The following is a 25,904-nucleotide window of genomic DNA, read 5'->3' on the forward strand; positions in this document are numbered from 1 at the left end:
TCATAAATTCATAGTTGGGGCTAGAACAAAAGAAACAATATTCATGTGTTTAATGAATGAATAAACCTTTTGGCACCCATACAATCTAAAGAAATAAACAATAAGAATTTTTTAAATGTTATACAGTATACATTTTAAACAATAAATAGTCATAGCATACCATAGCACTTAGACTTATATACTGCTTCATAGTGCTTTTACAGCCCTCTCTAAGCAGTTTATAGAGTCAGCATATTGCCCCCAACAATCTGGGTCCTCATTTTACCCACCTCAAAAGGATAGAAGGCTGAGTCAATGTTGAGCCTGGTGAAATTTGATCTGCCAAATTGCAGGAGCAGAAGTAACCTTCAGTACTGCACTTTAACCACTGCACCACCAAGGCTCATGTTTTTGAAGAATTAAAAAAATGCTTTAGTAAATGGAGTATTAGTAGAAATAAAGGACAATATAATTTATATTTTAATTTAACTTAAAGCTTAACAGAGTTAACCTATATTTTATAACAATGCTGCCTTGAATTGCAGCAGAAAAATCCAGTTTCTATCAGCAATTACCTTCATTTATCATTTTCAGCAACTTTGATTTTTTTTAAATCAATCCAAAGTATGGTTCAAGACAAGCTTAAAGACCAGAATACAATAGAATAACTATATAAAGATTTTTTAAAAAAAAAAATGCAAGAAAATCCTAAACCAAAAAGCAGCCAGGAATTAATAGCATTAGGGAGGACCCACACAGAGTCCAACAGCTACAACTATTGATAGTAATTGTTCCCCAGGGACTATAATTTTCTTTATAATTTTCTTTTTCTTGGGAATTTTTCTTTTGTGAGGTTGTTTTGTTGTTTTAATATTCTTACGAAAAGGAAGAAATGTAAACCACTCAGAGTTCTTCTGTATTTAAGGGGCAAGTAATAAAAATAATAAAATAAATATATGTCCTTAACCTAAATAGGCTTTTTACAACACATAAGTAAGAGTCCCTGCTTTAAAAATTGGCAGCACTTACAGTAGGGCCTCTGTCTAGGAAAGTTCTCTGCTACTTCATGGAAATCAGTGTTTTCTTTGCATGGAAAGCAAATGGGGTTTTGTGGCAAATGCGATATAGCTGCATCTCATAAATTACCTTTTGTTAATTCTAGCCATAACTACATTGCAACCTGCCCTTTAGGTGGGGAAGTGGAAACAAGCTTACATGTACCCTGTAATTTCATAGCACTCACTTGGAGGAAACACAGAAACTTTCCCACTGTTTGTAATGTACCATCTGATTATATAAACCACAAATTGGCATTGAAAGGATGGAGGGGTCACTTGGTGGTTGGTGCCATAAAATACTGCTAGGACTTCTATATTCCTGTTCCTTGAATATTTTTTAAAATTAATCTGCATTTTCCCATTAATTTGAAGGCTTACTTAAAGAATTAAATATATACTTTTTCAAATGCTTTTGCATAGCATATATTATTGAATATAGCAATATTGAATGTGGGTGGTGTCATGATTAAGGAATCAAGCTAGAACCGGAAGACCATGAGTTTTAGTTCTGCCTTGGGCACAAAGCCTTGGATTTTGGTCACCAATCACTTTCTTGCAACCCTGTGAAGGAGGAAATGCCAAACCACTTCTAAAAACCTTGCCTAGAAAACAGGAAATTGTCCAAGCAATCTCCAACAATTGGGCACGATAGAATTGAAGAAAATTAAATATTGAATGAATGTGTTATATGAATATTTAATATTTTTGTTTCTATAGAGTCTCTGGGAATTTGTGTGTATGCCTCTGAGTATCATTGAAGGGAGATTAACATGTCTGCCATATATGTGTGCCAAATTTAAGACCTAGAATTGCCTTCAAGTTGGCACATACAGGAGTCTGAACATATGCAGTACATAGTGATATTTCCAAGTTATAGTTATAAATTATTCTTAAACAAATTCTGTCATGCTTTCTTTCTCAATATTTGGCCACGTAGATGCCATTTCCTTAATAAATTAGTCTAGACTAAAGATCTGACACTGATATGTATTCAAAGCGTCAAGGGATTGATAAACTGGCCACTAAACCCATCACAAAAATGTCAAAAAAAGTGACTGCATATGAAAGTTGTTTGATAAAGAGAAAGCTTGTAAGACCTATACATCTGAATCATAGGTTATATAACAGGCTAAATCCTGACATTTTATTTTAAAAGATTGTGAAGAGAATCATATCAAGCCTTTCCCCTAACCTCTTCTCAGCCAGCTAGCATCTTTACCCAAACTCAATTTCACAAGTGTTTGCTGTACATTGATGTTGCAAATGTGAGCATTGTTTGCCTAGCATGACAATTTAAAAATGGAGAACTAGAACTAGCCAAGCAAAAGAAATCTCTAAATTGTTTGGGACCAAGGCAGTATAAAAAGCTGTAGGAGATTGTTTTTTCATCTCTCTCCCAAACTCAAGTACAATACCAAACTTCTTATTTTCTTAACTAAACAATGTAAGATTGTCTTTAGGATGTGGAATCATTGCTATCTTTTTCTTTCCCAATGTTAATCTTGATTAAATTATAAAGACATTTGCAAATCTCCAGAGATACATTATTGAATAAAAATTTCAGGCCTATGGTAGGAATGGAACTCAGATTAACATTCTTTGCTGGTGCAACAAACAATAATAATCACACCAATAATGTAATATAAATACTAAGTATATTTGTAGGTACCAATTTTGTGGAGTCTAGATGGAGGAAGGAGTAAATGGGAATATATTTGTTTTTAAATGGGCTCGCTGGTCTTGTATTGGTACTTAAACCAAATGATAGCAAATCGTCTTTCTCTAATGAAAATATGTGGCAAAATTCTCAGTACATTTTATTTCCCTTTTCTAGTAGTTGTTCTTTATATCAGACTATTTGGCTGAGTTGTTCTGTGATCTGCCTTTGTTAGAAAAGCAACATGCTCGGCAAATACAGAGCCATTTAAGCTCTTGGAGGGAGAAAGAAAAGATTATTGAAGGTAAAAGGCAACAATGAGTTAAGGAAGCTAAGACTTAGAGCAAATGAATCCCTGCCTGTTAATGGAAGACTGTTTGCAATTGATTTGTAATAAATTCCTCAGCACCACTCCATCTGGCAAACTAATTTATCTAACTTATCAGCTTCAGTAAAGTAGAATGTTAAACTTTGTGAGAAAATTTGTGCCATCAAAGCAATACTGAAAGAAAGTTTGAGGATGGTAATACATCCCAGGAGCTGCTACCTGCTAAACTAGATGTTACAAGTTATGTTAGTTTCATTTATCAAGCCAGTATTGCAGTTAACTGGGGGGGTCCACTTAATTAGACTGAATTATTTATGTCATGAAACCTGCATTTTGGAAGTTTTAATAGAGACAATTGAGCTGATCTAATTGTCTGTTTCCATAATATTTAGCAGTTCCAAAGAAAACTGAGCCTTGATGTTCGTTTAATAAAACATTAAATTTTAAGTGAGTTTTATGCATTTACGCATTACTATACTATAGTCTTAGTCAAACTTTGAAAAAAAAGTAAGCTTATTGAGGTCCAAGCTTTATTGCTTTTTTTTTCTACTTTTAACTATATGATATGTATATATCATTGCACAAATCAAGCTGACTGCAAATCCTAAGGATGGATGGGTGAATGACTAGATTGATCAATAGATAGATTTAGTTGGCTAGTTAAGTATTGAATTTATACATCACCCATATAACCTATACAAGTAACACTGAGGAGTTTACAGACAAAATAATAAATAATACAAAACATTATTAAAAACACAGTTAAAAGCAAAATGAAAACAAGGCTAAAATTTACAAGTTTAAAATCAAAGTTAATTTTTTTTAAATCTAAGTTAATCAAAGCTGAAACACTCACAAAACTACAAGGAGTGGCCTCAATAAATCAGCCATCTCATAGAATGCATAACACTCTTAGAACCCCATGCTAATTAGTAGAACTAGATCTTGAGATTCTTACAGAAAACCAGAAGAATGGGAGCTTACCTCATCTCTGGGATGAGATGTTTGATAGGATGAGGGAGATAGCAGAGAAGGCCTCTTTCTTCATTGGAGTTGTACTGTCAAACCATTTAGAGAGCACCAGAATGGGAAAGTTTGAAGAGAGAGGGGGGAAGAGTGTCTGTAGCATCTAAGTAAGAATTGTGTGATATAGTTGAAGAAATAATATCCCAATATAAAAGAGAAATTGTTGGGATTGTTCTTAGAAGCTTGGTTTTTGTTGCTGTTTTTTTTTTCTGGAAACAAGAGGGAGAAAATAAAACAGATGGAACCACAACTAAATTGTATATCAACTGATTTCCCCAAAAAGAAATTTGGGGGGGGGGGGAAACGTAAGGATGGGTGGAATTGGATACATCATCTGCTCCTGCCAAATTGTTTCCTTAATGATCACCTAATGCACCACTTTCCACCTCTATTCTGGTGTTGTTTTAAGGACCAGTTCTTTGGGGTGGCTCAGTGGCTAAGACGCTGAGCTTGTTGATCAGAAAGGTCAGCAGTTTGGTGGTTCAAATCCCTAGTGCCGTGTAACAACTGCCAACCTAGCAGCTCGAAAGCATGTAAAAATGCAAGTAAAAAAATAGGGACCACCTTTGGTGGGAAGGTAACAGCATTCTGTTCACCTTCGGTGTTTAGTCATGCCAGCCACATGACCATGGAGACATCTTGAGACAATGCTGGCTCTTCGGTTTTGAAATGGAGATGAACACTGCCCCCTAGTTGGGAACGACTAGCAAATATGTGCGAGGGGAATCTTTACCTCTTTGGGGACTATCCAGGATAATTGCCATAGCATTGTTTTCAGTGGTCTGGAAACTTTGATGCCTTTTTATATATAGACATTGAAAAGTCTATCTATAGAATAGAATAAGAGAGTTGGAAGGAATCTTGGAGGTCTTCTAGTCCAACCCCCTGCCTAGGCAAGAAACCCTACACCTCTTCAGACAAATGGTTACATCTTGTTAAAAACTTCCAGTGTTGGAGCATTCACAATTTCTGGAAGCAAGTTGTTCCACTTATTAATTGTTCTAACTGTCTAATTGTTCTAACTGTCAGGAAATTTCTCCTCAGTTCTAAGTTGCTTCTCTCCTTGATTAGTTTCTACCTACTGCTTCTTGTTCTACCCTCAGGTGCCTTGGAAAATAGTTTGAGTCTCTCTTCTTTGTGGCAACCCCTGAGATATTGGAAGACTGCTATCATGTCTCCCCTAGTCCTTCTTTTCATTAAACTAGACATACCCAGTTCCTGTAACCGTTCTTCATATGTTTTAGTCTCCAGTTCCCTAATCATCTTTGTTGCTCTTCTCTGCACTCTTTCTAGAGTCTCCACATCTTTTCTACATCATGACGACCAAAACTGAATGCAGTAGTCCAAGTGTGCCTTTACCAATGCATTATAAATGGTATTAACACTTCACGTGATCTTAGTTATACTTATTCTTGATCCCCATTCAGTCCTAGCTAAATTTGTATATTAGTCAATGAAATAAAATAGAAGAGTCATTAACCTTCATAGCTGATCTCAAAGACTCTGGAAATGAAAGTCCTAAACTTTTTTCTCCCAACAGTACTGTAAAATAGTATAATTATTAGTTTGGGTCAAAATATGGAAATTGAAGTTTTCATTTCAATTTTAAACATTTTTTCCATACATGGATACATTCCAGTGTTTTTATTTCAATTTGAAAAATCCTTAGCCAGTGTGGCCATTGATGGGAATTCTTGGATCTAAAGAACATCTGAAAGGAAAAACTTCTTGATGTTTAAGAAATTTCTTTAGAAGATATTAAATAAGTCTGTGCAAATTATTTGATGAGACACAGAAGAACTGTAAAGCAACTGTTTGAAAACACATTATGGCTGCCTCAAGTTCTTCTGGATATGTATGTATGTATGTACGTATGTACGTACATACGTACGTACGTACGTATATATGTATATATGTGTACATGTGTATATATGTGTGTGTGTGTGTGTGTGCGCGCGCGCGCACGGACACACACACACAAGCACATATGTATATAAAGATCAGAGTAGCTGTGTTACATCTACAGGCTGAAGATTCAGAATGCTGTTTCATTCCAGGATTTGCATAGTTCTAAATTATTGTAGGTATCTTTGGTAAATACCAATCTAGCAATCAAAATATAACTGACTGCATTTCTGATTTTCTATTACTGTCTTTTAAAAAAAACAGTAATGTTTAAAATACTTTTATGCTTTTATTATCACTCCATATTTGTGAAATTTTATTGGTAGTGTAGAATAGAAATATTATGGTTAGTGAATATTTTATCACTCTACCCAGTAATCCCTTCCTTCCAAGATTCTCTTAATCAATATTGTGCAAAAATATAAGGAAAAAAATCCTACAATTCTTTTTATTTTTTTTCTTTATGATGCATTTGATGCAGTTATTTGGGGGGGAATATCCTCTAATATAATTTATCCCTTTTTCTATGGCTATAGACACTGTGTAGGTGTCTTCATCATGGATTATCACATGGCATAAGAGCCAACACTAAATTACATGGGTTATGCACCACACCCTATTTAGTGTGGAATCTTATCTTTTTGGAAGCAGATTTACCTCCCACCAAAAAAATTGAGGGTTGAAACTTAAATGTAATGAGTTGGTTATAATCACCAAAATTTGCATTTAATTTACTTTAAACGGTATCATTACTTTCACAGGCATTGGCGAAAACTAGCTACTGCAGCTGCTATTCTGCAGGAATCATATGGCCTAAAAAAAATCAGCGGGGTCTTGTAAATGTGTTTGTTCTGATGTTCAGTATAGGTTTTTGTGCACATGAACTGACTCAAACCAGCAGTTAAAATAGACTGTAAAACATGTTGATCAGTATGAGGAAAATTATGCAAAATGCTGAAAAAATAGAATGGGCTGAGGGGAAGTTATTTGTGGTGTGTTCTCTAGATATGGGATGATACACCAAAGAGGATCTTGTCTCTATTCACTGGTCATAGAATTTTAATTTTCGTTGCAACCTGGGAAAAAATAGGCTTGTAGTAAAGATACAAGAAATGAGCAGGAATGGGTTAGAGAGGGCTTTGACTCTGTCTAAAGACCAAATGTCCGCCTTTAAGGTAGGAAGTAGCCAACAAAATTTAGATACTCAAATTGAAGCCAGGTTGTGGATAGAATGAGGATGATAGTGGTGATGATCATTACTATTACAACTGTAATATATATAAAAGTTACTCTGATTTTAGAATATTAAAGATTATACTAAACCCTGCTATGTGGCATAATATTGATCAGAATTTCCAGGAGTATAGCAAATATGTCACATACTGATATGCCATATCATGGCATATTATTCTGTTATATTTTTTTCATCTTCAATTTCACTGGAATTTATTTCGGGAGGGGGAATGAGTAGTAGAGCAGCCATGATACTTGTCTGGCTTAAATAAGAACTGGAAAGCTTACACATTTTAAAGGCCTCAGCAAGTGGGAGTAAATATCTTATACCCTGTTGTGCTGATCTCTGCATTTTCAACATGTCAGTGTGATATTATATGATTACATAAGCAATACTGTTGTCTTTGAACCCTCTAGGCAAGAAGAAGAGTTTACCTAAAATTTTATCTTTTAAAAAGGACTCTTTACAAATGTTGACTTTCAGCATAATAATCTGTCCCATAAAGTCACATTGACGGGCATGCTCAAATAGCATAGTAATCTGTGCTCATTGGAAGTGTTTATCAGACAAAACTATTCCTTGTGTAATCATTGCTGGTAGACAGTTATATTTTTAGCTTTGTAAGCACTTCCTGTATCACTAAGCTTTTAACATATGGTTTCACCATGCACTGTCTCAGTTATAAAAAATGAGCTCTTCTTTGACAAACAGTCTGATCTTTCTCTGTAGTCTTGAGAAATACCACTCTGAGGTTAAGCTGCTTCACCAAAGTATGCCTTATATAGATGCAAAACCACTATACAACTAAAATATGTGCAGATTTTCAGTCCATATGTAAATTCAATTATTGCTAAGGGAAAGTTGGGAAGAAAATTGTTCTGGGTCTATTGGTGATGTGATGTTTATTTATATGATTCCTAGTTACTAAATACGGCAATAAATTTTTTTTTTTTTAGATTTTATTTAGCATTTATAGGCCGCCCTTTTCCCTGAGGGGACTCAGGGCGGCTTACAATAGTAAGGGAAGGGGAGTGAAAGACAAAATACAAAAAAAAAAATGTGAAATAACTAAAAAGTACTAAAACACAACATTCACTCAGCATTCGGGAGGGGCAGAAGAGTTTATCCCCAGGCCTGACGGGCTAGCCAGATCTTGAGGGCTGTACGGAAGGCCTGGACTGTGGTCAGGGTACGAATCTCCACGGGGAGATTGTTCCATAATATGGAACATAATTTATATTATTATGGATTGTTATGGAACAATCCATAATAATATAAATTGTCTCTTTTTTCTTTTTTGCTCCTGATTGGTAGCTGAAGATTGAAAGGTAGGACGCAAAAATGGCAGTTTCTGAAAGAGCAGGGATCAGTAATGGAACTGAAAGTCTATTCCTGAATATTACATGTCAGAACATAAGCAATGCCCTGCTAGATTAGACAGACCCCTTCCCCATCTAGTCCAACAGTCTGTTCTCATAGTAGCCAGCTAACTATTCTAGCCTCCTAGCAGATGTCTTCAGAGGCAGTCACATTGCTATCAAGGCTAATAGTCATTGATCGTCATGACTTCAGTGAATTGTACCAACACTTTTTTGAAGTCAGTTGAGTTGGTAGCCAGCATCAAATCTAGTGGTAGTTCCATAGGCCTCTAGCAGTAATGAATTCCAGATTTAAATTGTGTGTTGTATAAACTATTAAAACTATTAATGCTATTTAACACCACCGACAATACTGTTGCCCTACAAAGCAATCTTGACTATTTGTCAGAATGGTTGAACAATTGGCAACTCCAAATCTCAACCAACAATCTGTCTTACACATTGGCAACAAAAATCAGAACACCAAATACAAACTGGGTGGATATGACCTCATAGACAACCCTCACTCTGTCAAGGACCTAGGAGTACTCATCTCGAACGGTCTAAGCACCAGAGCTCACTATAACAACCAAATTGCCAAAAAAGCATTAAGAGTTGTTAACCTAATTTTGTGAAGCTTCTTCTCTGGTAACATTGTACTGCAAACTAGAACATACAATTGGTCTTTGTTAGACCAATTCTCGAATACAGCTCATCTGCCTGGAATCCACACTGTATATCAGACATTAATACAATTGAGTGAGTCCAGAGGTATTTCTCAAGAAGAGTACCCCACTGCTCTGCTCACAATAGAATACCTTATGTCATCAGGCTGGAAATTTTGAGCTTGGAGAACTATGCCAACTACGGTCTGACCTACTGTAAGCGTAGTACACAAAATTGTCTGCTACAACATCCTACCTGTCAGTGACTACTTCAGCTTCAACCTCAATAATACACGGGCAAACAATAGATACAAACTCAAGGCTAACCACTCCAAACTCAATTGCAGAAAATATGACTTCAGCAACAGAATGGTTAATGCCTGGAATGCATTACTTGACTCTGTTGTTACATCCTCAAACCCCCATAACCTTAAGCTTAAACTGGCTACTGTGTACCTCACCCCATTCCTAAGAGATCTATAAGGGGGCGGGCATAAGCGCAGCAGCATGCCTACTGTTTCCGTCCTACTGTCCCCATTTATCCATACCCATTTCCTGTGTTCATGTCCATGTTTATACTTATCTCATACATGTTTGACAAAGTAAATAAAATAAATAAATAAATAAATAAATAAATTTCATTAGATGACTTCTGAATATTTGGGAAAGGAAAAATAGCTTCTCTTTTTCTTTAGCATACATAATGTTATAACTTCATTCCAATTCCTTCTCATTTGCCTCTTCTCTAAAAAGCCCCAAATGTCACAACCTTTCCTCTTAGAGAATCTGCTTCAGCTGCTTACTTACCTTAGTTGGCTTCTCTGAACCATCTCTAATTTTCAACATCCATTTCGAAGTACAACAACGAGAACTGCACACAACCTTCTACTTGCATTTCACACCACTGATTTATATAAAGGCATTATGATGTTGATATCTCTATTTTCAATACTTTTCTTATTATCCCTAGCATTCTGTTGAACCTTTTTACAGCAGATTTACGTTGTACCAATACCTTGACGAAACTCTTTACCATTATTTCAAGATCTCTTTACTCATCAGTCACTGTCAGCTCTGATCTCATTTGTTTGTATGAATAGTTAGGAAATAGTTACCATTTTGCTCATGTTGGATCACACTTGCCATTTTGATGCTCGTTCCCCTATTAAAATTGCCCTCATTTTAAGTGTGCCTAGTACATTTTATAATATTTCATTCTTAGGCTTATGTGATTGGACTATAGACTAATACAGAAATAATAAACAGTAGTCATCCCCTATTCAGGTTTCTTCAACCTGTGCTCAGGAATCTATAAAGCTTGGAATAAATCAAATGGATTTTACATTTCAAGGCACAATGTTGAGGGGGAGAGTTTAATATACGGTATTTATTATGATATATTGATAGATGCAATTCTAGTGATTGTAACAGCTATAAATATATTGTAGTAGGCATACACTTAAAGTGAAGATAATTTTAATGGGGGAACAAGTATTAAAATGGCAGCTATTATACAATGTGAGTAAATTGGTGCCAAAAATCTTAAAGCTGAGGGAGAATTACCTTACCTCTTCCTTGCTTTTTTTTTTTTTTTTTTTTTTTTTTTTTTTTTGGTGAATTGGAATCTACATCACTGAATGGATATCAATATAAAGAAGGAAAAACTGAATTAATAACACATGGCATCTAAAACTGGGAGGGAGGAAATGGTAAAGATTTGAGCAAAAATCAATTTACCGTAAAAATTTCTCACAGTTTGAAAGCATCCATTGGGATTTCCTAAATACCTGTGCCATTTCATAAATAGAATTTTCATATTTGGGATAGCCATCTTTTGACACACAGTACCTCTGAGTGCTGTTATAAAATATAAATAACACACTTTATTATTTGAGTGTGCCATCCATATTACTAAGTTCACTGAGAGACATATATTTAAGTCATGGAATATTTATTTATAACAAAAGCACTTATGTCAGCAGCTGCACAAATCATTTCTATATTTGCTTTTAAATATCCTAGTCTTATTCTCTAAACTATATTGCAATTTTAATCTCCTTTGGTAACTTAGTAATTACATTAATTTATTCTAATAGTTTAGAACATAGTGTCTGTGTTTTGAGCTATACATCAGCTTTCTCCAAGGTACTTCTTTTTAGAATGTTGAATTTCAACTCCTATAATTCACAGCTAGCACTTGCTAATTTGGGATTATGAGAGTTGATGTCCAATACATCTGAAGATGAGGAAGATTTCAGAAGCTTCGAGGGCCTTTCAAAAAAGAAGATTAAATACTTTAGGAAACTGTAGGTTTGAAACACTTTTATAGGCTCCTATAGCATCAACTAAGAGCAAAAACTATTGGAAAACTGGATCTTAGACAATGTAAACTAGTTTTTGCCAAATGTCTGTGGAAATATATTCAAGAATCTGCTTAGCTGACATTTGTGGTTGATTCAGTGTATAAGTGGGAATGATAAAATGTTCAATACATCAAGTAAAATTCTACAGTTGCTTTCGTAATTGAGGTGACATACAAATAGATTAAATAAATATGTATTCATTTAAATCTAATTAATCTTGTTGCTTTCTAGCTTTTATTGATTGGAGTTGTCATTGGAACAATGATGAATTTGTAATTATTTTTCTCTCTTCAAGAAAAAGGTTAAAATCATCCATTGATATTTACTAAGGAATATAATTTAAAGATGAAATTATAGTTTGCCTGTTGCCTAGTGGATACAGTTTGCAGGATTGCCTATAAATTGCATCATTTGGGAATAATGTGAATTACAGTCCAACTCATCTGGAAAGTATCCATTGAATGTGGTTGCTTTCTAAAGCAACTGTGTAGCAACTGTAAGAAATTACACAATCTGACATGAATCAAAATAATAGCATTGGATTGGGAAATTGCAATATAAAATTGTCCTTTTTGTAATCGGGTGTTTCTAACTGAATTCAACAGCATTTAAATATGAGAGAAAAAGTGAATGATTGAGAGATAGTCCAATAATAGGAACTCCCCAGGTAGGATACAGTCACTTAAAATATAATGTGACAAACATTCCTTACTTTTTAAAAGTTTTTAAAACAGAAAATCTACATGGGGAAAAGCTATATATGTTTGTGAATAGGTACTGAAATAATTAAGGTTTAAAGTAATTATCCCAGTCTGTACTTCATTGGATGTATTTTTCCCTACAGTTTCAATGTTCTGAATCCTTGTGCAATACATATATCCATGACTAAGGTGACCAGACGTCCCATATCTGGCGGGACAGGCACACCTTTTCATAATTTTTCCCGCGTCCCGGGCCGTTCTAGAAAAAACCCGCTTTATTTTGGGGCTCGCTCGCTCCCCCGCCCATCAGCTGCCGCTAGCTTGCTCGTTCGTTCCACTATCTATTTCTAAAAATCTAAGCCAGCCCAGCCTGCCACTCACTGATTGGCCTGGACTCCAGCCAATCAGTGAGCTGGCTGGGATGGAAAACTTTAAGCACGCACGCAGCGTGCTTAAAGTTTTCCATCCCAGCCAGCTCACTGATTGGCTGGAGTCTGCTTAGCACGCTGCATGAGTTGCAGGAGTCTCCATTTCATTTCGCCTTCGCGGCCATTTGCTTTGTTTTGCTGCTTCACTGGTGAGTAACCGGTGGGAATTAGTAACCTGCGCGGGGTTAGTGAAACAGCCGCCCTCCTCCCCTTCCCTGTGTGCGAGAAAGGCGCCCGCTTGCCAGCCCACACACCCATGGGCTCCGGGGGCAGCACCTTCCCAGCATCACCACTGCCACGCTGGTTCCTTCGCGCCCCTTCCACCCCTCTGCCTCCTCAGACCTCCACGCAAGAGTGGTGGAGCGAACAAGTGGCCACAGCCGTCGTTGCTTTTAAACAAGGCTCCGCTCACTGCTCATCCCGCTCCTTCAGGGCCGGCGAGTGCCAAAATAAAGCCGAATTCTTTTGAGAGGCGATGGGCGCGATTGGCAATGGCAGAGGCCGTGCCAACGCTTCCCAGGATGCACCCATCCCCTCTCAAAAGGATTCCGCTCAGCCACCGCTTCCTCCTCTTCTTCTTCCTCCTCCTCCTCCTCCCCGTCCAAGGCCCTGAGCAGCAGCCGCAGCTGCCGCCGACCTTGCACGCCGGTCCTTGGGGGCACTGCGGAAGCCCTGCCAAAGCGCCCCTTTCCCGGCTCGGCGGCTGCATGGGATCGCGCCGCTGCTTCTTCTTCCTCCTCCTCCTCCTCCCCATCCAAGGCCCTGAGCAGCAGCAGCCGTCGCCACTGACCTTGCGCAGTGGCCCTTGGGGGCGCTGCAGAAGCCCTGCCAAAGCGCCCCTTTCCCAGCTCGGCAGCTGCAGGATACCGCGCTGCCGCTTCTTCTTCCTCCTCCTCCTCCTCCCTGTCCAAGGCCCTGAGCAGCAGCAGTAGCCACCGATGCCGACCTTGCGCGGCGGTCCTTGGGGGCGCTGCAGAAGCCCTGCCATAGCACCCCTTTCCCGGCTCAGCAGCTGCAGGGGACCGCGCCGCCGCTTCTTCTTCCCCGCCCTTCCCAGTTAGCTTGCTTGAAGCTCCGAGGAGGTGGGAGGAGCGGAGTGGAAGTGGGGGGAGGTCTCCCCGGCCGGGAAGGGCTGAGAGGCTGCCGGCCCCTTTCGCCAAAGCATCCGGAACGTCCCCCTTTGCGCGGCAGAGATCGTCAAAGTGCAGAGAGGACGGTTCTGTAGGAATCGACTTTGCAGCGGTAGCTTCCGGGAGAAAAGTCTTCCTCCCATTGATTCTGCATCCGTTGCTTTGGCAGGTGTGTGAGGCTCAAGAGCTAACATAAAAAAAAAAAACAGGACCATATTTTCCTGGCAAGATTCTTGCAAAATTTACTTGCAAATTTTTAGAAAGGCTCCTTATGTGAAGATTTTAAAAAGGTGAACTGGACCTCTATTAGGGAGGGGAGTAGAAGATCAGAGGTAACCATTTGGATCCCTTTTCAAAAGGGAATAAATATTATCAGCAGTTTGGTTAGTAAATTGTAGTTAACAGCATGTTGGCTTGAAAAGTGGTCTTTAGATTAGAGATTGCAGCTTGCATAGAATAAAGTTAGCATACTTGAAGTGAAATAGGCTTTGGTTATGTTTAGGTTGCATTAGCTAAAATGTGCCAATACCGTCCTTGTTGGTAAGAATTGTTGCCATGTTAGAAGAATGACTAAGGCTGACAGCCTAATCTACTCTGTGTTAAATAAATAAAATGGATGGATGGAAATGAAAGAATACAGAAAATGTTGGTGATGCATTTAGTGGCCTATTGATGAGAATGGTGGCTGTTTAGTAAGAAAATCTGTTTGGAATGTGCATATATATTCATATGTGGCCATAGCAAAAAAAAAAAAAGCATGATTGATTTTTACTGTTTTTGATGAAAGTGAGAGGATTAGTGAAGGCTTGGTGCAGCAAGGATCCCACTATCTTACTATTTTATTTTTCTTTATGTACACTGAGAGCATATTCACCAAAGACAAATTCCTTGTGTGTCCAATCACACTTGGTTAATAAACTATTCTATTCTATTTTACTCTACTCTATTCATTTCTATTTCAATTCTAACAAGGAGTTTAGCTTCTGTCTCTTGAAAATGTAAGCTAGCATAAGGCATTATAATGCAAGCTAGCCTTAATTTTCAAACAGTTCATTTAGTGACCAAAGTTACAATGGCATTGAAAAAAGTGTCTGATGACCATTTTCACACTTAGCGACCATTTTCACACTTAGCGACCGTTGCAGCAACCTCATGGTCACGTGATCAAAATTTTGAGGTTTGGCAACAGATTCGTATTTATGATGGTTTCAGTGTCCTGGGGTCATGTTTGACAAAATATAAAATTTTTAATCAAGCCCCTCCCCCCCCTCCCGTCAATTGTGTCCCTCTTTACCAATCTGAAAATCTGGTCACCTTATCCATGACAGTGCATTAGCATAGTTTGCAAAAGGTTATGCTATGTAAATGTGGCAATCTTTAAAAAGCCACAACATGCATTGTTGTTTTCACATAAGAAGAGGCAATCAAACTTGTGAATCCAGAAGACCCTTTGTGTAATTGTTTACATTTTTCCCTCTTTTCATGATGTTCACAAACTTTGCTAACCTGAAGTTGATATTTTTCTCTATCAAGATTTATCCTTCTTTTTGCTTTTATATTTATTTTATCCATCACTGAAATTCTGATGTTCTTTAGCAACTCAGATTCATTCATAAAGACTGAAAATAATTTTCTTGGTCAAGTTCTATGACACTTTGGCAGCATCTAATTAAGGGTATCATGTACATATTAGCTTTTTAATGACAACTGATGTGATTTTGCTATTTGTTTCCTTTTTACAGGGTTTATTTACACAGGAGAAGTTGTGCATCAGATGTTAACAGCAACACAATATATTGCACCCTTGATGGCCAATTTTGACCCCAGCGTTTCGAGAAATTCTACTGTAAGATACTTTGATAATGGTAAGCATGAATATTTTTGTCAGATTACTTTTAGTTTAGCTGCTGTTTGTTTCCCTTTGTAGGAAATTACACAATGGGTTGATCATAATATTTAGCTCTTTAAAATGTGGTACATTTAATTAGTTATTCCTCTGCATATAAGACTTTAATTTAGTTAAGATTTTGCTGGTAGAGTCTCTTGGCATGTATTATCCATTATTATAATCCATAAAAGCTATAAAAAATTTAGCTATTATATAAAATTTCCGTTAGCATTGTTAAAAAAGCAAATCTATGGTATTTTCTTTTTAGTACCATCTTCATAATAAATATCCATTAATGAAGTAAAAACATTTTTTCTTTGTGTCACATAGACACATGCGGCATATTGTAAAAACACAGAGGTTAATAAAATTCATAAAGATAATTGAAGTGTCAGTACTGTATAATATTTGAATAACCCTGTCTTTATTTACTGGTCTCAAAGGTCAATATCTGACATAAAATTGTAAGATGCAGAAACAAAATCCAATTTTGTTGCTGGAACCATATAAAGAATATACATATTTGAGTTAATTAAGCCATCCACTCTGTTATAGATTTACAAAACATAAAACTGGGAAAGAATGTTGTAAATCATTCAGCCCAGCTCACTGTTCACTTATCAGAATCCACTACTGTAAGGTATTCTTGGCAGCTGCCATCCTGCCAAAATTTTCAGCAAAAAGGAATCTACCACCTTTCTAGATAGGATGCTCACCTTCTTTACACTTCTCCTCAAATTTGGATTTTTAATTCTAACCTATTGATCTTTGTTTTAAACAGGGAAAACATGTTCTTCTGACTAACATTTAGGTACTGTTAGATGGTTATCTAACTCATTTTAGTTTTCTCTTTTATAAGCTAACCATCTCAGCTCATTTCATAAGGCTCGGTTTTTACTTCCTACATCATCTTACTTGCTTTCCTCTGAACCCATTTCAGCTTTTCCACTCCTGTAAACTTCTGGTTAATCTGAGATATAGTTTTTTGTAAAATTTAAAGTTAGAGGAACAAGCATTGCAGTCACAGCATTCACATTCATTTGAAATATTGCTGATTTAACAGCTTGAGTTTTGAAAAAAATAATAGGTTTATCTATCTTTTAGCCTAGAAAGAACAAAATAATTTTGTTAATCTTTGATCACTGAGATTTCCTGTGAATTACAATCATAACAATAAAACATTCACAATACACATACAGTATATAGCCGTGATGGCAAACCTATGGCACAGGTGCCACAGGTGGCACGCGGAGCCCTTTTTGCTGACACGCAAGCAGTCGCCTAGCTCAGACCCACTGCGCATTCCTGTGTTTTCCTCCAGCCAGCTGATTTTTGAGTGTCTGGTGTCAGCAGGAGACATGTATGAATGTGTGGTGAGTAAGGGAAGGTCGCAAGTGCGTGTGTGGGGGGAGGGAGGAGAGCGCACATTCAGGGGAGGTGAGGAGGTGTGGCATGGCTGTCCCATGCCCCATTTTTGATGCTTCCTCACTCTACCCCCGGGCATGCACGAGTGACTCTTGTATTGGTGCTAGCAGACCTCCCTGTGAAGCCTCCTTGCACCAAAGACGGGGATGGCTTTGGCTCTCTCCTAATGGGAGAAGATCAGACCTCAGTCTTGACTTCAAGTGGGGAGCTGCTCTGGATTTTCATTCCCCAAACAAGTTTGCCCCACTCAAAGGGGTGGGGGGAGGCCAAAAAGAGAGCGCCAAAGCCATATCCAAACTGAAATATTCCAGCGCTATGAATCATATGTTCCCGTCAAAAAAGATTGGGAGTTCTCCCTCCCATTCCATTGCAGGAGAGGTGGCCATACTGGCGGGCTCTCTCAGCCGCTGCCGTGTGAGGATAACTCTCTAAAAAGCCAGCTTGCCTCTTCTGACACATTGGATTTGCCATGTTGGACTTTCTTGCCCCCAACCACACTGTCACAATGTTTGTTTTCATTTAGCTGCCACTTGAACTCTTCAAAGTCCAACATGGCTAGGGGAATGAGCAGCGGAAGGGGCAGCTGGCCACCTAGGCAGCGAGTGCTGCCTTGCTCCCTTGAGCACCCGAGCTGGCCAGTCACTCTCGCCTTTCCCTCTGCTGCTGCAGCTTCCCTTCTGGAGCAGCAGAACTGCACAGGAGGAATGCCAGAGAGAGAAAAGGAAGCATTAGGAATCCTTGTGCGCACGGCCGCCAGCTTTTCTTTATCAATCCCCCCCCTCTGCCCAATTTGGATTTAGTCTGAAGTGATTTGGGGGGGAGGGAAGCGAGGCCCCAGAATAGCAGCAGCAGCAGCAATATCTGCAGATGAAAGGGCTGCTTGGGCGCATGGGGAGGCAGGGAGGGAGGCAGACACAACCGACCGGCTCCTCCTCCTCCTGCCAGCCTCACTCTGGACAGCGTCCAGCATGGCAAATTTAAGGGATTTTCAGGGCTGAAATTGCAAACTAGGGTGCATGGTGTGGTACTGTGCATGTGGTGACGACACGCTCGAGCTCGGCTCAAGCTGCTCTGAGATTGCAAACCATCGCGCCATTACTTGGGACGCTGCTTTCTTCACTGGCCCTGCAGGACAAGCCAGCTTGCAGTCCCTGAGAGGGACGGACTGCATTTCTGTAAGGACGGCATGCCAGCAGCAGGCTGGGTGGCTAGCTCCTCCGCGATCTTGCCAGCTGGCATGGCTGGCTGGACAGATGGACGCTGCCTGAAGTGCGAGGCTGGCAGGAGAAAGAGCTGCTGCCGCCTCTGCAAAAGCAGGCCATTTGTGCTGGCAAAAGTTGGTCCAAAACATGGGGGGGAGGAAGCATGCATGGTAGGTATGTGTATGCGCATGGGGAAAGATTAGTGATGGTTTCACGCATGCACAGTGGCCACACATTGTATTACTGATGCTGGCACACAAGAGTGTTGCGCACATACTTTTGGCACGGAACAGGAAAAAGGTTAGCCATCACTGGTATATAGTATATGTATATAAAATAGTTTATATACATATTCTATAGTTACATATCAGTGGTAGGGTTCAAATTTTTTTAGAAGCTATTCTGTAGCTGTGGCCTATTTTGTGAGAGTGACTTGATGGTCATGTGACTGAGTGGGAGTGGCTTGGCAGTCCTGTGACTGGGTACACAAAACAAGTACACAATAAGTATACAGAACAATAAAACAGCTACTTACAGAGGAAATATGGCTTGTCCTTGCCCCGGTCTTCAACATTACTGATCACCTTGCACACACTCTTCCAACCCCTCTGCCTCTTCCCTCTTCCTGGATTCACTCAGACGTTTTTAAAACTCACAGCCTGTGTACATGCACACACTTCCAGCCCCTCTGCCTCTTCCCTCTTCCTGGATTCACTCAGATGCTTTTAAAAGAGTGGAAGAGTGTGTGCGTATGCACAGGTTATGCATTTTCAAATGTCTGAATGAATCCAGGAAGAGGGAAGAGGCAGAGGGGCTGGAAGTGTGTGCGTGTGCACAGGCTGTTGCTTTAATCAGCCATAAGAGAGAGTAGGAACTACTACTGGTTGTTCCTGGTTGTTCCTGTATGTTCTCCGTGCTTGTTATTGGAGTTGAATACTGTATTTTGGATGGTGGCTACTCTCTATGTTAGTTACCTGTCTACATGATGAATCATGAGTTGAGCATCTGTAAACCAACATGTTGTATCATAGACAATTCAAGACTACTTATCGCTTGTTTTGGAGAATGTTTAGCCTACTTTATTTTTGTTAACGCAAGTAAAGTTATCCTTGTTTTAACTTTGGCGACTGTGATTGATAGTGTGACTATTCAGCGGCACATTCCTTGCTACCTTCTGCTACTCAACTCTAGTCTCCAAAAGGAGATATACTTAACACCTTGCAAGATAGGTTATGATTTTATATAATATTGATTATTTTAACGTGAAGCCACAGAGTTGTTTTGAAATTGTGCAAGCTAGAAATTAAATCAATGAATTAATTAAAAATATTAGTTGCAAAACTTGCAACCACAGATAAAATCACAAACCAACCAATCCTAATATAATTAAAAACTAAGTCAATATCCATTTATATCTACATATATACTGCACTCCACATAATATTTCTCATTTCTTGAAGAAATAAATAAACACACTAAAAACAAGGACCTTGCAGCTCTTCATATTTTTATTGGATTCCAATTTTTATAATCAGACCAAAAAACAAGATTTCAGAAGCAATCCAAGCAAATTACATTTGGCTGAATGAAAACTGAGCTCTAATAGATTCCCCCATGTTATTTTGTTGTACCATCATCATCTTCCAGATATATTCTTTTACTGATTTTCCGGCCAAGCCAACCAGTCTGAGATTTCCTATAGTCTCTCCTCCAGGTATTAGCCAGGTACAGCCTATTTGATTTTCAACATCAGCTTCCTGTTACCATCAAGCTGGGCACTTCTAGGGAAGCATGAATCAAGTGACAATTATTCTTTAGTAATAGAGTTTGATACCTTTGGTATCTTACATTTTTAGGACTTACAGACTGTTAGTCACATAACTCAATGTAGTTAGTATTTCAAATCCAAACTGTATAATATTTATTCCATTGAGGTAAGTTCCCATAACTAAACACTACAATTTTAACTTGCCATAGCATTTATGAAATGTGATGCTAATAGCTAATAGAAATATTGTTGTGAATTGTGTTTAAAGAAATTTGAAAAATACATTGACAATTGGATAAATATGTAATTGGTATTAGACTCAGACCCAAATACATGGAATCTACAGTTTTACCATATGTCTTGCATTAAATATTTCTGCAGAATTAGAGCCTCAAATAGCAATAGGACTTAGACCTAGATGCTACCACAGCACTCTCTGGGTGTCAACATATTGCTTCCAACAACTAAATCCTCACTTTATTGATATTGTAAGGGTGGAAGGCTGAATCAACCTTGAGATCTTCAAGATCGAACTCCGGGCTATGTGCAGAATTTCCCTGCAATACTGCATTCTAGTCATGTGCCACCAGGGCTCCTTTTGCAAGACAGCTGTATTGTCTCTGCATGAAAAAGAATTCTGTAGATCCTTGGGAGCTAAGTAGTATATTTAGAGGGAGCCTATAGAGAATGTAATATACAAATCTAATTATAAAGCAATTGTTTCTTATATTGAATGTACAAATTCCATGTTCTTTGTTCGTTTTCCATTTTCAGAGAAGTATTTGTTAGTACTACGGCTCTTTTGTACATTAGTCATTTAATTTACAGTGCCCTTAACCTGCATTGTATCTTTTATACAAAAAAATATTTCCAGTACTTCTAGAAGGTCACTGGGAATTGATTTTTTACATAAATCATTTAGAAAATGTTTCAATAATCCTGAATTTTATCTCTTTTTATTTTGTTCACTATGTCATAACAAGGTGTAATTACACTTCCTGTATAATGTCTGTTTTAGAAGATAATTATTACTTGGATTGTAGTAATATGATTATACTCTTCCTCAATCTAGGCTATGCTATGCTATGGCTTACTTTGACAACAGATTCTAGGTATTCAGATAATTTCATAAGATATCAAAGTCAAGGAAGTTGAATTAATTTATTAAGTTACAATCATATACTTTCCTCCAGTATGTTTGTCTCCTTTTCCTGTCTTGATAGGCACTGCACTAGTTGTTCAATGGGATCATGTACATCTACAAGATAACTACAATCTGGGCAGTTTCACTTTTCAGGCAACTCTTCTCAATGATGGTCGTATAATTTTTGGCTATAAAGAGGTGAGTCTGATCAGGTAATTAATTATTTCATTTCAGGATAATAACATGTAATAAATATCAATACAAGATCAAATAAATTTTTTCACATGGTAAAAATTCTAGATCATTAGTCTTTTAGTTTTTAGGATCTAAGATTTACAGATAGATACTATTATAAAATAGAAACCTTTGGCTTCTGTATGAGGAAGAGAGTGCTATGAGATGTAATGGAAAGTAAAGTATCTTTTGTATTTTAGGCATAACCATTGAAACAGAGATAGATGGCCTGTGCTCATCCAGTTGTTGCTGAATAACAAATACCAGCATTCCTAATGAGGATTCCCATTTGTAAATGATGCTGGGATGATCAACATCTAGAACGCATCAGGTTCTCCACTATTAATTTTACACATCACAGGTCAATTGTTTGAGTCTTAATGCACATGTTTGGACTGGCTCTACTGCCTAACCTTCTATTCATGTGCCTATCAAACAGCAAATGTTTTGTTAAAAAATTAGAAAATGTGGGACTATTGAGGTGACAATGTGACATTACATTAGAATGTTCCACACTTTTTGTTTCTGCCTTTATCCATCCAGCTCTGATGACTTACCATTTCTCAGTTGCTTGTAACACACTCTTGAAACACATTGCATTATCTCACCTCATTTGTTAGAACATACCTTGTTCTGCTCTGGGAAATTTTCACTGGATGAAAGAACTATGGATTTTATTCTTGACAAGGAAAACAAAATGGATGCAAACAAATATTATCACAAGCATCAGAAATACTAATGTGCTAGAGTGAGCTTCTGGTCTCCTCATCCTCTGTTCTTGGTTGCAAATGGGTTAAATAAATCTGATAGTTAATATAAAGCTTTAAAAGGTAAACATATGACATTTTATTGGGGAAAACATCTTAGGTATTCACTTCTGCTATCTGGATATTATAGTAATAGTAGCTTTATTCAGTGATCCTGGAAGACAAAAAATAAACAAATGAAGTCAGTAGGGATATCAATAGGGACAAAGAATTGGACTAAAACACTAGTTTCATATCCTGATTTGATGACTCTTATTAATGTAAATCAGTTCTCACTTAAACAACTCAGGAAATATATGGTGTTAAATAGAAATATTTCTCATGTTGGGGAGGAGGATCCAATGTCGCAACGATACGGACATGCGGTCTCGATGCTCCGAGAACACTGCCAATACTTTTGTTGCTGGCTGATCCAATCGGACCTAAACCATCCCGTAGAGATGATGAACAGGAAGAATATATCTTGCTGATCTCAGGGGCACCGCAAAGTCCCTGATCGATCCAAGAGAAGTTCTTCAAGTTGGCGATAAAAAGTCCAGCCCCAGGCTGATGAAGTTGGGACGGCTTGGTACAGAAGGGAAGCAGAAAGAGAAAGTATGTCCATCTGGTGAGGAAACTTTACTGTTTTGGAAAAGACTGCCCCCCCAAAAAAAAATTTTTTTAAGTTACATTAAATTGAAAGTGGAAGAAAATAAGCGGCGAAATTAACCTATATTGGATTGCTTTGGATAGTGTGTTTCTTTTTCTTCGTAATTTTACCTTGTGGATTGAAGTGCTCGCAACTTTTTTCTTTAAAGAGAATGGATCAGTTTTTCTTCTTCCATCTTTTTTATGTTTTATTTTTCAACCTATGGATTAAAGTCTTCTTTATTTCAACAAGGACTTTTATTACTTGCTATTAATTCTATTTAAGAACTCTGTTTCTTTTAACTTTGAAATAACATTAGAGAGTGGGAAGCAATACTGCCACTTGGAGGCTGGAGGCTTGAGTTTTTGAAACAATGTACTTTCCCTTTTGATCTCACTGACCTTGTAACACGAGGCCTGGCAACTTGTTTATAGAAAGTGATAAGAAGCAAGGGCACGAATTGTTTTTACATGTGCACTTTGAGAGTCTTATTGGCAATGGGAGAGAAAAAGAAACAGAACTTTCTTTTTTGAAGATCATAAATGAACGTGTGTTTAAGCTAATTTAATATAAGAAGCCTTGAAAGCCAGAGTGGCAGTATCTACCAGCTTGCCAAAATAGCACAATATTCAAAAGAAACAATAACTTTGCAAAACATCTTGGATGGAATTCAAAATTTATTAGAAATAACAGAGAGAATTGAGAAGAAGATGGGGAAAATAGAGTTTATAACAGCAAAAAATGATGGGCTCAGAGTCACAAAAATTGAAGGGGAAAATGATTATAAAGATAAGACAACTGATTACTTTACCAGTGGAGTGAACGTGGTTGAAAGTGGGAAAAGGGAAGTATGGAAAAGGGAATTAGATTGACAGAGACTATATCCCGAATTTCAAGGCATGGAAAAAGAAAAAAGAGGAAAAACAATGGATTTAAGGAGAGAGAACTTCTCAGAAACAAGATTGACAACCAAAGATAAGCTGATTAAGATAGCAGATGGAGGGCATCGAGATTACTTAAGTAATGCTACAAGCAACAAGCTGCGGAGAGAAGTCCACAAAAAATTTATCAAGGAAATAAATAGAAGATCAATTCCAGAAATGACAAAAGAAATAAGACTGTATGATTACTGGAAGGATACAGGCTGATATATGAAAGTTAATAATAAAAAAATAGTTAATTTTAGTAATTAGTGATTAGTAATTTAATTATTTATAGAGTGCTATGTTAAATAAATAATTGATAAGGATAATAAGGTACATACATGAGTTGGTTTGATGAGAGGAAATTTGATATAAATGGTGAATGAATTTTTATGTACTGGTTTAATAAAAGGAATTGGGATATAAATTGTAAACAGCGATTTGGAAAGGAGGATTAGAAACCTTGTTATCAAACATAATTAATTTTTACTTAGAACATGTTATAAAGGTGTAATATAAAGATTATATTAGAAATAATTAATAAAATGTCATTATGTGGTTGTGTTTTCAATTTTGGATTATTTTATGCAAAAGGACATTAAAACAATTATAGTCCAATAAGAATTGTGGGATGTTGATAGTAAGATATGGAAAGACTTTTGATTTAAAATATACAATGTGATATGAATTATAAGTAATGACTGTGGAAGAGATGCACGAAAGTTATTTGTAACCAATCAACACACTTCTACAATATGTAACGAAATATAATTTTATTTTATATTTTTATGTTGTGTTTGTTTAATCAAAAATAAAAAAAAGAAATATTTTTCATGTTTTCCTTTTAGTTCAATTTGATGGAAGAGACTTGGCTTGGGAGTTAACATTCTACATTTATTTAAACACAAGATAGCCAAAACTATTTATGATTATCCTATTTTTTTTAATGGAAGAATCATCTGTAAGCAGTGTGCAGCTTCCTTGGTGATTAAATCCCTAAAGAAGACCTAGGGCTAGACCATTTCTCATTTATTTTTTAAACTATACTTCTAAATCAATCCTACCCTTGAAAATAGTTGAAGAATTGTTCCTTCCCTTAAAGAAATTTCCCCTGCTTAATTTTAATGCTCAAGTGACACTTAGGTTCACCCTGGTTTGGAACCAATTATGACCAGAAGCTTTCATGGACAAGCTTTCATTCTCCATCTCTCATGTGAGAAGGAAGTCATATGAGCCCAAAGCAGATAACAGAATAACAGAGTGGATAGGGACCGTGGAGTTCTTTTAATCCAACCCCCTGCTTAGGCAGGAAATTATACACCACTTCAGACAAATGGTTATCCAACATCTTCTTAAAAGCTTCTTGTAATGGAGCATTCACAACTTCTGCAGGCAAGTTGTTCCACTGATTAATTGCTCTAATTGTCAGGAAATTTCTCCTCAGTTCTAAGTGCTTCTCTCCTTCATTAGTTCCCACCCATTGCTTCTTGTCCTAGCCTTAGATGCTTTAGAGAATAGTTTGAATCCCTAGTCTTTGTGGCAGCCCTGAGATATTGGAACACTGCTATCATATCTACCCTAGTCCTTCTTTCTATTAAACTAGATATACCCAGTTCCAGCAACCATTCTTCTTCATATGTTTTAGCCTCCGGTCACCTAATCATCTTTGTTGCTCTTTTCTGCATTCTTTCTAGAATCTCAACATCTTTTTTTACATTGTGGTGACCAAAACTGGATGCAATATTCCAAATGTTTCCATTATAAAGCGGTATTAGCATTACATGTGATCTTGATTCTATCCCTCTATCCCTTTGTTTATGCAGTCTAGAACTATGTTGGCTTTTTTGACAGCTGCTGCACACTGCTAGCTCATATTTCAATGGTTGACCACTAGGAGTCCAAGATCCTTCTAATAGTTACTACTATTCAGCGAGATGCCACATATACTGTACCTGGGCATTTTCTTTTCTTGCCTTACTTTTTTCACCATTGAATTTCATTTTGTTAGGTAGTGCCTAATGTTCAGTTCTGTCAAATTCCTTCTGTATCTTAAGTCTCTCTTACAAGTGATAGCTTGGTATTGTCTGCAAATT

The 25,904-nt window shown here is 37.5% G+C and overlaps 1 protein-coding gene across 2 annotated transcripts in view; it reads left to right on the top strand.

The window, feature by feature from the left end:
• The window catches only part of PLXDC2 (plexin domain containing 2), a 276,086-nt gene that overhangs the window by 198,081 nt on the left and 52,101 nt on the right, over positions 1 to 25,904 (top strand). For both annotated transcript variants that reach the window (XM_032237801.1, XM_032237802.1), the window contains exons 5-6: positions 15,575 to 15,697; positions 21,339 to 21,457. In XM_032237801.1, the coding sequence (XP_032093692.1) occupies positions 15,575 to 15,697; positions 21,339 to 21,457 (242 nt within the window). The remainder of the gene's footprint in view (positions 1 to 15,574; positions 15,698 to 21,338; positions 21,458 to 25,904) is intronic.

This window comes from Thamnophis elegans, chromosome Z (assembly GCF_009769535.1).
Source record: "Thamnophis elegans isolate rThaEle1 chromosome Z, rThaEle1.pri, whole genome shotgun sequence".
In the NCBI taxonomy this organism is placed as follows: Eukaryota; Metazoa; Chordata; class Lepidosauria; order Squamata; family Colubridae; genus Thamnophis; species Thamnophis elegans.